Genomic DNA, 14,997 nt, shown 5'->3' on the forward strand with positions numbered 1-14,997 from the left:
TGTGTGCAGCTTCAGCAACAACCCCCTTTTTCTGGGAAAAAAAAAAAATAACTTGAAAAAATAACAAAGTGAGATTTCGACATTTTCCCCTTCGCCTCCCTCCTTTGCGGTCGGAACCAGGGGCCGATTTAAACCAGCGTGGGCCGTTGGCCGTGTAATGGCTAGTTTCCAACCTTGTCTGGAGACACGTGAACGCTCCATTTTAGCCACTTCAGTTTAATCTCTGCGTCCCTCCTCGTTTCATGCAGCGTATAATTTAAATGTTTTTGGCTGAACGTGGCTGTTCAGTAGCTTCTGAGGTAAAAACAGCCTGAGTTTGTGTATTACTTAAGATGGAGACAGACACGACCCATTCAAAACAAAGTTGTTTTTCCGTCCAGCGGACGAAGAAACAGAAACATACACAGAGTTTTCTTCGCAGGTTGCTGGATGTGTATGTTGACTGATGGCCTCAGAATTGACCCACTAGCACACAGCTGCGAGGTCTCTAAATGCCCACGCATGCACATGTGCACATTGTGTGTGAACTCCCAGTTACCCTGCTGAGATGTTGCGTTGCGTTTCCTTCCACTCTCAGCCTGCACTTACTCTGCAGAAAGATATTTTGTGAATGATATACAGAAGTCAGTCGACTTCACTCCTTTTTTTTCTGAATGGTTGAGAGAGAGTTTAAGATAACATATCGCAGTTAAAGGAGAAGAATAGGCTGCTGATGGATGGGTGAAAGTCTTCAGCGTGCCCACAGGCCTTTTCTAACAGCGCTCTGCATCACGTAGCAGCCCTCTCTGCCTGACAGTGAGGAATGCTGAATGAGCGATTGAAGGAGAGCAGGAGGGCCAAAGATTAAAGAGAGAGTGGCAGGTAAGAAGAAACCGATTCAGGAGAGGAAAACTGAAGCGAGACGAGGAAAATGGTGGAAATGGTGGAATTAGAAATTAAAAGAAATGGGAAGAAGTCCAGTACTTTAAAGGTGCACCATCAACATGTTATTTTTTTCTTTTATTTATTTTGCATTTCAGTAAAATAGCAGACTCAACTGGTCCAGGAAGATGTGGAATAAGTGACTTGGGAAAGTTAATGGATCAGTCCAGGCGTCACCAAATGGCCGTCTGCAGACTAGGGGATGGTTCTATTTGGACCTGTAATCAATGTCTACACAACATTTAATGACTAACACGGAGCATCAATCCCATAGATTATTTACCTGAAGAGAAATAACAGATGGGAGCAGACGTGAACAGAAGCGACTTTCCATTTTATTGTTACGAAGAAATTCACAGTCCCGTTTTTGAACATTTATAATGTACGCCTGCCATATTTTACTTGAAACATAGACATCAAGTGCCTGTTGTGTTCATTTGAAATGTATGCCATTCACCGTGTTGGGAAAGGAAAGCTGCTGTTTTAGCCCCACTGCCCCCCTGAAACATCTATCATGAGCACGTCAGGAAGGATTGCTCACCTTTTACAGTGTTCTCAGTGCGTTCAGAGTTGTGTTGAGCTCTTGTGATTCCTAAAAATGTTTGACACACTCAATACATTTTTCTGGCTGTGTCACAGCTCAGATGCATTAATTAGGGACAGACTCACTGGCCTAAATTCATCCTTATGACTATGATCCAGTTTGTAGTTTGGACCTGAACTAACTATGTGTTAAATCCTCCTTTGCAGTCAGATGGGACAGGTAAATCAGACTGTTTGACAGACTGATTGAGCTGATCTGCCCCAGTGATTGCCTACTGTTTACTGATAAATGCAAACCTGCCAATTAAAATGTCTGTCAGATGATTCACTGCTCTGCAGGAATGTCACTGTTCCTTGATAGCAGAGCGACAGCACAACATCTATCTTCCTCAGATCAGAAACTGGCTTTATTCCAGTGAAGATGATTAAAAAACACTGAAGCTTCTGTTCTGTGGTCATCGGTAAATAAAGGAGGACAGGGCGTGAAGATAAAGTAGATCTGAGGAATCCATCTACCCGGAGACTTTAATGGTGTCGGCCTCGTCTGAGGCTCTGAGGAGAAGGCAGACGAGACATCTGTGCATTCATATTTGTTGTGTAACTGCTTAGTGCTGCCGCTGTTTATGGAGAGCTGAGCTGAGAATTACCCATAATCCAAGAAAAGTGCGGCCCCGGGGCTTTCATACAGCAGCCATTAGTACGTTCCTATCCGAAGAGAAAAAGGCTGTGTAAGTGCAGAATGGCGCATTTGCTGTCTGCTAACAAGTGTGAGGGATTAACTGTTCCTGGTTGTTAGAGTAGCATTACTGTGGACATATTAAATTACATAACTCTAAAAATACCTCTCATCTCCTTTCATTTGTCCAACGAGAACAATTGGACCATCAGAGGTCGTTTTGGTACACTGCTAAAAGAAATTCTGTCTTATCAAGAAACCAGTTGGTCTTATTACTTTAAATGACTTTTTCAAAACTGATTTTTATTTACACAACTTGGAGCAGGTAAGAAATATTTACTATGGTTCCTGTTTGCTCTGTGAGCTCTTGTTGGGTCTCTGTACAGAGACCTCGACCGGCTCTATAGGGAAGCTGTTTTATGGTCATGGCCATTGATGGCCATACACAATAAAACTTGATGTAATTAGAGTTGTGCCATCACTCATAGTAATGGTGACTTTTCTTACCCTGTTGTTATTGTCTTTGGTGCTCAGAGTAATAAATAAATCATAAATCTGTCTGTTATCGGGTAATACATCCAGTATGAAAGTGTTGGCATGTGACTGATATTAATTCCTAAAATGATTGCTTTTTGAACACTCTGCTACAAATCTAGCAGACGAAAGTCTTTTATAACTTAATAACATACAAACTGGCTTTATAGTGTATCCTGTGTGGAGAATGTTTAGCCAAACAGACTCCTCTTCTCAGCACCGACGCATGAAATGCACATGGACGCCATACGCACTGATGAACAAGCAACATCTGGTCCACAAACAAACAAAAGCGGAGGGCCTGATGTCTGTTTGTCGCTGCCACGTTCCCGTAGTGTCACGGAGGCCGAATGAAGTCATTTATAAACACAACAGGCAGATTTTACTGGAAACCTTCCTAGAAGCCAACGAGGATGTGGTGCGGACTGTTTGTGTCGCAGGACGTCTGGTGCTGAGTAAATCTTTTCGATGGTTTCAGCAAAATGAAATGATTTGTTTAAGGACAGATTACAACTGAGCTGGTTGTAAATCACTGACACATTAAGGCTTGAAGCTGCTGCATAGTGTGTTGATCCCTTGAAGGCTTTCATTGCTGTGATTTTGATGGTCAATACAGAAATATGAGTTATCGTAAAACGTCAAAGTAACTCTCAACAACTTCCAAAGACTTGAAATTTGTCAAGTCGTCGTTGTCAGTGCTGGTTGTTCAACAACCGTCTGAGTAAGTGATAATCAAAGCCAATACGTGATGTCATATTATTATCAGGACATTATCCAGGATTGGAAAAGAAGGAGTTTGATGTTTTCTTGGTGTGTGTGGAATGCAAATACTCAGTGTAGGGGTTGGGAGGCCGGCACCAGTGCAAACAAATGAACACTAGCTTTTCTCAGAATGATAACATTGGATAGCCTCACACATGCACAAACACACACACACACAACTGATATCGCAAAGTTATTTAGGTCACAATGTCACACTATTAAGGAGGCAGGAGCTACAGTTCAAACAACTAAAGATTCAGAAAACCATCACAGCCTATCAAATCAATATTAAACCATTCATCAGGAAGTGTGAATGTATTGATTTCCACTGTGTGTGTCTGTATGTGTGTTCCAGATTTGTGAGTTCACTTTTAGCTGACGTAGCCCCTTTAAAAGTGCTTGTTTGCTGAATTACAGCTGAACTTTGGCTGCCTCCCCGAGGAACCGCCTATACTAATAAAGTTGCGCACAAACAGAATGAGAGTTCCATCCAACGGTACAACGATGAAAAAGAAATCACCAGCAAAGCAAAGTGAAAAGAGTTTACTGTGTAACCGGGCGGTGTCTCTTCACTGCAGGTGTGCGAGCTGGTCCGCTTCCTCATCGAGAACTGCAGCAGCGTTCTGGGAGAAGACGTCACCACGTTGTTCAGAAGCTTCAGCCAGAAGAGCAGCAGCAGTGACCACGGATCAGGTGAGAAGTTCTGTTGTTTCCTGAAACCAGTCACAGGACACATCAGTTATATCAGCTCATAATCCAAACAATGACATTTTAATTCAACTCTGTAATGTTGCAGGAACACTGAGTCCAAAATAAACAGTTAGCAACATCTATTTAATCCAGCTCACTATTTAATTTAGAGGTTTTAGAGGGTCTTCCAATCTGGAAAAATCTAGTTATTAGTTAAAAAGATGAGACAACAACTTGAACATATTTTTTAATTGCAGTTCTTATTCAGTTTTCACACATAGATGCAAATACATGAAAGAGCACAACTAAGTCTGTTCGCGGATAATATCTTCTTATAGCCCTCATATTGATTATAGAGGCTGCAGTCGTCCTAATCAAAGTGTGTGTGTGTGTGTGTGCTTGGTTTGTATTTCTGAAATTGTAACACAAAGTTTTAAGTGTGTTTTACCTCAGTTATGTGTGACTAGCTCACCACATGTGTGCGACTGAATAGCTGAGGCTCTTTCAGGCCTGTTGATTGGGGTCAGCAGAGCGACCTGCTGTAATTTCTGTGATTGCCGGGGTCACAGGTGCTGATTAACACGCCGTTGAATCTCCTCATTCATAAATAGCGCCGACTTTCTTCTTCTTGTCGCTCTATAAATAACCACCCGAGGTCAAGGAGCACACAGCAGGACGGCGCCTTGTCCTCTGTCCTGCTCGGCTCCAGCAGTGAGCTGTGACTTTGTTCATTCAGCTCCGGGGTCAAGATGTGATCTGAGTTTCTGTCAGAGTGCTCTCACTCCTTCAGCCACAATCTGCAAGATGTAGTTGCACTTTTCGATATATTTGATGTTTGGAAGACACTACATTGCAGGAAACTTGAACTGAAGGACTTCTTTATTTTTACATATTGCATGAAAGACTGGAAGAAAAGAAAAGTGTGTATTTATTTTCTTTCTTTCACTTGTTCAATCCAAGTTTAATAACAATATTCTTTTCTTCCTCCCTCCCTTCTTCTCCGCCTTTCTCTTCCAAGACGTGTCATCCTTCCAGATGAACGACTCGTCCTACGACAGCTTGGAGAATGAGCTCAACGACGAGCCCGAGTCTCCCTTCCAGGAGCAGCTGCCCCTTCGTGACAAGGACAAGCCCGACAGCCGCAGCCGTGACTCGGTCATAACGCTCAGCGACTGCGACCCTGATCCCGACCCCGAGACTGACCTCCAGCTTCAGCTGCCCCCGCTGGCCAGACCCAGGAGGTTCAGCCCGGTGGTCCGGCAGCCTCGCACCCGCCAGGGCAACGGCCCGTCTCAGGGTCCGAGGAGGCTGAGGAGGAGCTCAGAGCCTGCATTGGCCCTGTCAAGCACGCCGCCTTCAGGCATGGTGACAGTTCACGCTGACAACCACTGCCTGACGGTCCGGAAAGCGAGCTATGACGCTGGGATGGAAGGGGAAGGGGAGGAGGACGAGGTCTTCCTGGAGCAGAGGCTGAACGGGCTGCAGCTGAAGGAAGAGGCAGAGGACGGACGCGAGAAGGCGGGAGCCAAAGTTCAGAATGGTGGATGGAGGAAGGCAAAGCACATCCCTCCGCCTCCGCTGCGACTGGATGCCAGCTGTTCCAGCCTGTCGTCACCGGCAACCTCGCCGACAGGCTCCTCCCTCAGTTCTTTAGACTCCGCCTTCTCACAGTATTCTACTGATTATGCCACCAATGGGGTGATTCCATTGGCCGAGCCTACTCCTCTGTCCCCCGCCTTGCCTGGACGGCCCCAGGCGTCACCCAGGGGCTCCCCCCCTCAAAGGGAAGCTGTGCCTCAGTTTCCACAGCCCACTCAGCCTGCTCGGACCTGCCAAACCACCTTCCATTCTCATGGCCTCCACCCCAACATGTGGCTGAAGAGGGACCGCCGCCTGTCACTAAAGCAGGCTGATAATGGACAGACGGAAGAAGACTTGCCTGTGGTCAACGGGAAAACCAACCCGACCAGTAATGGCTGTTCTGCCGGCATCCCGGAGGCCGTGGTAACGAATCAGCGGCGATCCAGCAGCCCTCCTTCCTACCAGCAGGCTCTGCTGCAGCTGCAGCGCAACCGCTCCCCGTTCTATAAAGGAACTGAAAAGCCCATGACGGTCAAAGAGCTGAGGCAGCTCCACGACCAGACCTGTACTTACAGACCCCCAATCCCAGCCTGTCCTAACACCTCCAAACCACCGACAGGAAGTGAGTGTGTGCTGCCCCCACAGGGTGTTTTCTATGGACAGACCGCCACCACTCTGGTCCTCCAGAGGCAAAAGTCCCACTCTCTAACTCCGGCCATGGAGGGACACAAAGAGAGAAGGACCCTTCTCCTCCCCCGTAGAGCCTCAGAGCCTTCAAAGGTCACTGCGAACTCTAGCCTCCCCACCAGCCTCACCCTGAACAGACTTCATCTTTCAAAGGGTCAGACCCAAGATGGTGGCCTGAGAGTGTCAGACGTGGAGCCCAACCACACTGAACCGCGCTTCTGCCTGTCTCCCTCCGCCACCCGGGCTGTTAGGGACTACTTTTCCTCACAGGATCAGACGGATGCTGACGCCTGTTTGCGGAGGAGTCAGGAGGTGGCGCTAGCCATCGTTCAGGGGAAGAGGGAGTGGCAGAGCAGGCGGTGTAGTGACCCTCGAGTGGACGACTTTGAACAGCTTTTTTTTGCTGAGGAGTCGTATGTGTAAATAAAAACTTTTGTACAGACGAGCTGTGTATGAGACGGATTTTTAACTAATGTGTTATTATTTCCTGTATTGTTCTTATTAATGTGATTATATTTCTCCACGCATCTTTTTCTCCTCTGGCAGCAGCCCAACACACAGTTTACTGTAACGGTACATCAGATTACTGCCCTCTGCAGCAGTCATACGGTCAAAGTGGCTGCTTTGATTTGATGCAAATACGATGGACATGCTTTTCTCCATAACACCGTAGGTCTCTGCTGCAGTGCCAGAGGAAGACAGCACAGATGCCCCCACTGTACAGACTATATTAATGTTCAGTTCTACCTTTTGCATCTGCTCAGTGAACTATTACTCTTCAGTGGTTATACATCTGAATCAGTGAATCAGTAGGGTTGGTATTTATTCATGTGAGCCGAGTTTTCAGACACACAGCACCCAGTGTTGTCCTCTGTAACTCTGGTTTATATCTCTGTGACCTGGGAGGAGGACTTAAAATCTGTTGATGTGTGTGTCTTTGTGTGAAATAAAGTCAGAGCGCTGCTGAATATGATGTGATCATTGACAGCCTGTCCTGGGCAGGAATGTGAGAAAACTTGTGCCACTGTGGGAGACATCGCTGTCATTCTTGCTTTTTACAGCACTTCATTCTTCCCACCATGAAACCCCCTTTAGTCTCACAAGAATGTCAAGGACACAGCCTGTTGTATGTGTCTGTCTGACTGGTCTGTGTGTGTCTGTTTAGCTGAATGCAGCGTTGACGTTTGTCCATAATAATAATAATAATATGATAGTTTTCTTGTCTCATGTCGTTGCAGTGCTGATTTCTTAGGTGACACAATGATAAATGACCTTATTTCAGTGTGTGTTAATGTGCTGCAAACCTGCAGATGATATGATCTTAGCACAATGTGAGAGCAGTGTTATCACATTGTTGTAATACACAGGACTACACACTGGAATAAGGCCATTCTCATATCAAGGGGTCAAAATGTACTTTATCCTGTATTATTATTTTTAATATTACAATTCTTATCTCTATTAAAGTGAATTTTGTTCAACGTGTATAGCTCTGCATATTTATGATACAGAAATATATGAATATATATATAAATACATTATCTTGGTCCTTCAGTATGTTGTGTTGTGTGAGAAAATCATGTGTATTTTTGTACATGCCAATTCTGCTGCTGCTGCTGTCTCTATAGAAAGTATATTTGCTACAAAATGCACTTGTATTTGTATATTGTGTACATCTGATGTCCAATGTTCACGAGAACAAAATACTATTGATTTTAATAAACGTTGCTTTTGTGAAACTGTTTTGCAGCCCAACTGTAGATTTGTTCTGAAGTGTGTGTTGATTATATTAGAGACCAGGGGAGAGTTTCAGAGTATGCTGTAGTACATGTAGAGAACACTTTAACAACACAGGGTTAGGGTTGGTTCAGTGACACAGGAATATCAGCTTTACCAGAGCCATCAGGAAGTGCTGTCATGTAAGCAGACTACCTTTACTAAGTAAACTATTAGAGGGAATTATGTTTAAGCAAATTCAGCATTACTTTGAAGTAAATCATTTGAACTCTGATTCCCAGCATGCATATGAGGAAGGCTACCCCACTAGCACTGCACTGGCATGTCTCACTGATGACCTGCTTACACAGGTAGATAGGAAGTCAGTTGTAGGTGTTAAATATTGAGAGTTATCACTTTATTTCTAGATTTTCCATTCGTATGACTGTGGCTGGGTTTTTTTAATCAGTCAGCATAATCCTGTGATGACGACGTAAGAATGAGATGCACAATAATAAATACAGTAAGAAAGGTAAAAAGTAGGGAGGGGCATGCAGGGCTATGGGTGGGATTTAAACCTGGGACCTTTATATACTTATATTTTAATACAAAAGTTTATTTATCTCAAAATGAAAACGCAAATAAATATGGAATAAAATACCTCCTCTACGGAACTGTAGATCTGACAGACAAACCCATTTGCAGGTCACAAAGTAAACATAAGTGCAAAAGTGTTTTATTTTATTTCTAAACTAATTAACTGAATAATAATTCTCTGAATTCTTCACAAGTTTGTAGCAGAAATGAACGTTTCTGACCTTAAATGAGTGAAAATATAATTCTTAATTCACCTTTAGACTTTTATTTTTGTTTGTTTGTTTGTTTTGTGGGCGGAGTCAATCTCATTCACTTCCGGTGCTCAGGGCAGACTAACGGCTGCTGAAGTCTGAGACTGACCCCGTAACTTCACAACAGATTGCTTTTATTTTGTTTTAGAGGAGAGTTAAAGTTTTGGAGCCGCTGCGGGCTGACGGAAGAAGAGGCAGAAAAGTTCTTCTGAACTGAAGCGGGATCCTTCTCAGGTCGGTAAGTTCCGCCATTTTGCCACCTGGCTGGTTAACGATGAATGATAATTATACTCTGCTGTTAATGTTGTCAGTAGACTGTTTTAGACTGTAGACTGAGTTTTATCGAGCTAAAAAAATGTTTAGCATCTCGGTGTTGACATCTTTTTAAAAAAGATATATTTAATGGCTGTCGCTTCCGGGTCTGGACTGGTTGCTTGGTAACCGGGATGCGGAGCGTTAGCCGTTCTCCGCTGGTGTTGATGTCGGCGGTTTGTGCTTCTGTAAACGCTGATTCTCCGGTGTGAGGCCGTGAAGCTCCTCCGTTGTGAGGCCGTGAAGCTCCTCCGGTGTTTGTACTGTAAGAGCACCGTGATACCAAAATGTCCGCCCCGCTGAGTTTCTGCGCCGAAACGCTGAAGCGGAAATTAGCGTGTTACGTGCTGACGTCACTGCCGAGCACGACGCCAGTTACTAAACCCGGAAGTGAATAAATCTTTATGTTGTTTTTGTTTCTGACTGTCTGTTTGGTCTGTTTAAGCTTATTTTCAGTTATGACTGAACCTTATTATGAAATTTACTGCAAGGAAACTTTGAGAGTGAAATTTACTAACACAAAGACCAAACGTGGCTTTATGATGGTTTTTCTAACCTGAATTTATAACTACAGACAGAACATCAACCATTAGAGTTGACTCATATTTACAAAATACATTCTGAGACGTCAAACTAGCAGATATATGGTTGGACTCATTAAAACAACTGTATCTTCTGGTCATACTATCAGCCAGCCCCTGACACTGAGATATACAGTTTATTTACTCGTGTGGCCTCTCAGCAGTTTAGGTGATGTAATGCAGTTTGTTGCATAATGGGAGTGTCTCAGTTAACCCCTATAAAGCTACAGTTCACATGTTTCTTTACAAGACTATTTTGGCGGCTGTGCCTCATCGGTTGGATTCAGTTTAAAATGACTGGAATGGTGTGTGTTGGAGGAATTATGCGAATGATCTTACTTTTCCTTGTGCTTTTCTCATTTATGTTTTTAAAGACTCCCTAAAAAGTTGGTGATTGTAGTTTGGCTCTTACAGGATTATTCATAGGACAAGTAACAGACACCCTGACTCCTGCCCCTGCCCCCTTGAGGCATGTCGACCTGTAACTGGCCAAGCAATATTTCAGCAGGAGGAAGAAAGAGGTAGCAATCTGGAGCAGAAATTCTGATGACGTAATTTCTCACCTTTAAACAGACTAGAGAAATAAATCTGGCTTCTCTTTTCTTCTCAGAGAAAGGGGCCCTGTAGTTTTTGCAGCTGAAATTTTGCTCAGATGTTAAGGCAAGAAATGTTAAAGTGAATTTAGATCAGGAAGGGTGATTACAGTCTGCAACAAATGAAAACGTATCACCTCAGCCTGCGGCTGTGGTTTGGACCTGAATGTAAAGCTGTAGATTTAAATTCAATTTATATTTGTGGAAAAAAAGATTGTGGCCTCTGCTTTTGTGGAGTTAAAACTTTACGCTCTAATGTCCTGAATTAAGAGTACAGTTTTGTGGTGTTTGTCTTTGGGTTAGATTTTTGATCCAAAAGAATTTGATATTATATTCTGATGTGACCACTCGTTTGTAGATTTATTCCCTCCATCTAAATAGTTTGGCTGTACAATGTCTGTTTATGATTAGAAGGCATCTCACTGACGGCGATGGGTGTCGTTCTGTGTGTGTGTGTATATGTGCATGTATGTGCATACCTATGCCACATCAAATTGTTTTGTTGGCAATAAGAAGTAATACATTAGACAGGTGTGTGCTGGTTTACTCTTAATTCATTGTAAGTTGATGTGCTGCCTTAATGTGGATCACGTTTGTGGTCCATTACTCCACCACTGTGACACTGAAAGCCTGAAGGTCAAAAATGTTTTCTATGAACAAAGTGACTTCTTGTCATTCAGTGTCACCGTTATCTGTCATAGTGATGATTCAGGTAGCAAAGCAGTTAAGGTAAAACAATTGGTGTTACTACTAACTCCTATCAAATTCAACTTAATATTCTAGTCAAGTTGTGCTAAATATCGTTTCATTGCCACTGAATTACAAAAATGGACACATTTGCAATGGTTGTATGATGTAGGAGATGTTCCATGCATAGTAGATTTTTAATGGACCCTACAGTTTTGCTTTAAAGACATTTGTTGTAGAAATGGCAAAAACAATATTTAGGAACGTGTCAAAAAAGTAAAAGTCCCATAGAACATATTGCATTGCTAAAATCCTCAGTATTGCCATAAGAAAGCAATAAGTATCCACGACAAGCAGCCAACATGGTCGCAGACCTCATTACATTACAGCCTACATAAAGGCCAGTTACCTTCCGGTTAAAACACCTCATTAAACTAATGACACCAGGAGGACAGAGGTGTTTGAGGCATTGTGTACTGTGTGTAAGGAATGCAGAGGTCTGGTATCTATGTGGCTCTGACTTAATACATCAAGTGACATCTGAGTGAACTTACTTTGAGTAAAGATGTGAAATATCTTGGACTGCCTTCTGATGTGTTCAGATATGATGGAATCTAACCTTAAGTACACTTGAAACAAACCATAGGAAATATGTCTTAATGCACTGATTTCTGTGTCTCAGGTCTAACAAACTGAGTGTTGCTGAAGTCAAAGAAAAACCAGCAGAGGTGTTTGAGTTCATGGCATTTAAAACATGATTTGTGTTAGAGCCATCAGACAGCAACAGGAATCTCCAGAAAAGAACAGACTGAACCAGAAACGTCAAGATGTATTCTGAGCTGCTGTCTTTCGAATGTCTGTAATGTCAGAGGTGATTCTCTCTGTCCACCCTGACCTGGAGGATATTGTAAGTGGGGTAAGGGAACAGTACCAGCCGGTACTATGTACAAGGACATGAGTCCGGGCGTGTTTGCCTTCTTTGTCACAGGCTTACTGGGTTAATGGTAAAGTATCTGAGCACAGGTGGAAAAATTTATTGTCACTACAATTACAGTACATCATAATGACATAATGACAGGCTTTGTATTTCAGGGAGAGATTAGTGATTGTTTTAATGAGTGAAGCTAAGCTGTGTTGCAAATAATGCTGGAATTAGTTTTATATGGACTGGCTCTAGCAACACCCTTTAAATTGTATATACTTGGCAAATAGTGTAGATATCCACATGGACAAACATTTGTGCCTTTAACAACCAAAAATCATTGCAATGCAGTTTAACAGTGTCTCAACAGAATCTCCTGACTTCACACTGACCTACTCACATTTGCGTCTGCGGCAGCTGTGGGATCTCACACAGCTGTATCAGCCTGGTCCCTGCTCTGGTTCCCATTCTGTGCTGGTTTTAACAGAAAGCCTGAGTGAATCACACTAAGGTGGGGTGGTGGTGGGGGTCAGTTTCCTCTAGGGCTGCTCCAACTAAAGACAACTGTTTTGTGCATGCACACCATGTGCTTTTGATGAACAGCACGATACAAATGTTTTTTATTATGCCCTGAGTCTGTATAGTAGGTCAGCAACTGAACCTTACCTCCCTCACACTGCACCTCCAGCAGGATTGTATCAGCCCACTCTGAGCTTTTATCTAACTCTTAATGAGAACTGGGTTTTCGCTGTCAAACTGTCACAGCCTCTACATCCTGAAGTTGGATCTGAACGTTCTGTAGAGGACAGCATCTGTGGTCAGCATGAATTCCTAAACAAAAATAAGAAAATGCTCTAATCCACTTATGGGTCTGTTTCTAATGTTTGTTGCTTGGAACAGTTTGCATTGTTGCCTTGGTGGGCCTCTTTGTTCTGAAGCATGTTTTCCTCATGTCTCTGTGGGCTTTCTGCTTTGGTTAAAGGGCGGTTGACTGTTGAGCCCAAGTTGGTGAAGTATTTCTTTGTTTGTTTTTCCTGCTCTTCTGCCGGAAGGATTGTTGCCGGTCCACAGGTGTGCTCTCCAAACCCCAGCTGTTCTCCTGGCAACAGAAACATTTACTTTTGTTTTCAGAGGGATGATAAGGGAAGCTTGGCTTTCTTTGTGAGATTCCCCAGCCAGCGTGTTGCTTTCTGCGCTGTGAGATCACGTCTGATACGATCTATTCCATTCGTGAATTTCAGTCAGGATAGGTATGACTTGCATTCTCCTCTCTTCTGCTGTTCATAGTCCCATTTTTTGTAGTTTTGACACTTTCCTGCAGCTCTGTTGCAACAGTGCTGAGTACATCAGTAAAGTTCCCCTCTCCAGAGCCCTGCATCTGATGTTGATTAACTTATTCACTTGTAAAATATTGTATTACATTGTAATGCAATAACAGAGGACATCGCTGTGCCAACTTGCATCCACTTTTACAGTACTGTCCTGTAATGGAAGCAGCCACTGTCAAAGAGCCCAGCGTGTTATAGCATTGTTTCTACCAAGCTGAAACCCGCAAAATATAATTGCCCAGTAGTTTAGGGTTAGTTTAGAGCTCTGTAGAGGAGCAGACCCATTTGAAGAAAAACATGTCCGCTTTTTGTTTGACATTTTTACATCTAAATACCACAAATTGCAACTCAGAAGAATTTAAGACCTCCAACAAAGTGCAGTTGTGTAGCCAGAGAGCAGATTCACGTGCCAGGACGCGGACGACCGAAAGGAGCAAGACACAGTGAGACATTAGCACCTGTTAGAAAGATAGTGTGTCAGGGAATGTGCATTTATGTGTTGGTGCATATTAATTAGGGGCGGCAATCTTTTACCGTCCCACGATTCGATTCAGTTCCGATTTTTGGGGCAACAATTTGATTAAAAATTGAATTTCGATTCAAAACTATTTGATTCATAATGATTTCTGCTTCGATCTATAGATGTTCAAAGGATCCTCATGATCTACTCCGGTCTGTTTGCAAGACAGAATGATAAATGGAGACATTAAAGTATTTTTTTCACATTTATTAAGTTTCAAACATTTATCCATGCTTAAATGGAATTATTGCTGAAATTGTTTTCGGAATGAAAATGAACGTATCTGTTGGGAAAATTCTCAAAGGGGGTCACTAATAATGCACGACCCCCACCAGTGAAGCTGCCGTCTGAGTGCTACGTGCTAAGTCACTCACTGAGCTCAACACAAGAGGTTGACTGTCATGTACTTCAATGGAAATGTCAGTCATCAGTGGAAAACCAAAGAGCATGGGGAAGAAATTAAAAAGTTTACAGTGGGTTTAATATTTCCACCAAAGTTGTGGAATGTATGTTTCATTGTTTTATTGTTATGTTTTTGCTTAAATGTGTGGAAGCATTCAAGTTTTCAGTTATAACTGTATAAATTGTCTATATTTCATTACTTAAAACTCTGTCTCAGGGTTAATTTCGCATAAAATGCTAAAAAATTAATTCTCAAAAATTCAAAACCGAGAAACGGGGAAAAAAAATGGGGAAAATTCAAATGGAATTTGGGAAAAAATAAAACAGATTTTATAAGACTCTGGGTAAAAACTAGAATGAGTCCAAATCTTTGCCTTCACCAACGTTGAATCTCTCTTTCCTCCATTATTGTAGTTTCCTCCTTGTTTTGGCTTAGGGTTAGGGTTAGTTTGTTTGTTCCCGAACCGACTCTGTGGTGACATCAGGATGTCCCGTATACAAAAGGGAGGCAGACAGCCTGCAGATTTGTTGTTTTTTTGTTTGTTTTTTAATCGGTTTTGGGACATGTTAAATCTATTCTGAATCGTTGTAAATGAGAATCGCGATTCTTATATGAATTGATTTTTTGGCACATGCTCCAATGTTTTTTCAGTGTACCACAGAAATAGTTGTGTGCAAACATAAATGCATGCAC

General features: G+C 42.7%; 1 protein-coding gene across 2 annotated transcripts in view; it reads left to right on the plus strand.

Annotated features, from left to right (window-relative positions):
- arhgap20 (Rho GTPase activating protein 20) overlaps positions 1–8,136 on the plus strand; it is a 28,884-nt gene extending 20,748 nt beyond the window's left edge. Inside the window, exons 13-14 of one of the 2 annotated variants that reach the window (XM_029530628.1) lie at positions 4,015–4,129; positions 5,145–8,136. In XM_029530628.1, the coding sequence (XP_029386488.1) occupies positions 4,015–4,129; positions 5,145–6,817 (1,788 nt within the window). In that variant the 3' untranslated portion in view covers positions 6,818–8,136. The remainder of the gene's footprint in view (positions 1–4,014; positions 4,130–5,144) is intronic. The other variant, XM_029530627.1, reaches the window with a different exon arrangement.
- Positions 8,137–14,997: the final 6,861 nt, after the last annotated feature.

This window comes from Echeneis naucrates, chromosome 21 (genome assembly GCF_900963305.1).
Source record: "Echeneis naucrates chromosome 21, fEcheNa1.1, whole genome shotgun sequence".
Classification (NCBI taxonomy): domain Eukaryota; kingdom Metazoa; phylum Chordata; class Actinopteri; order Carangiformes; family Echeneidae; genus Echeneis; species Echeneis naucrates.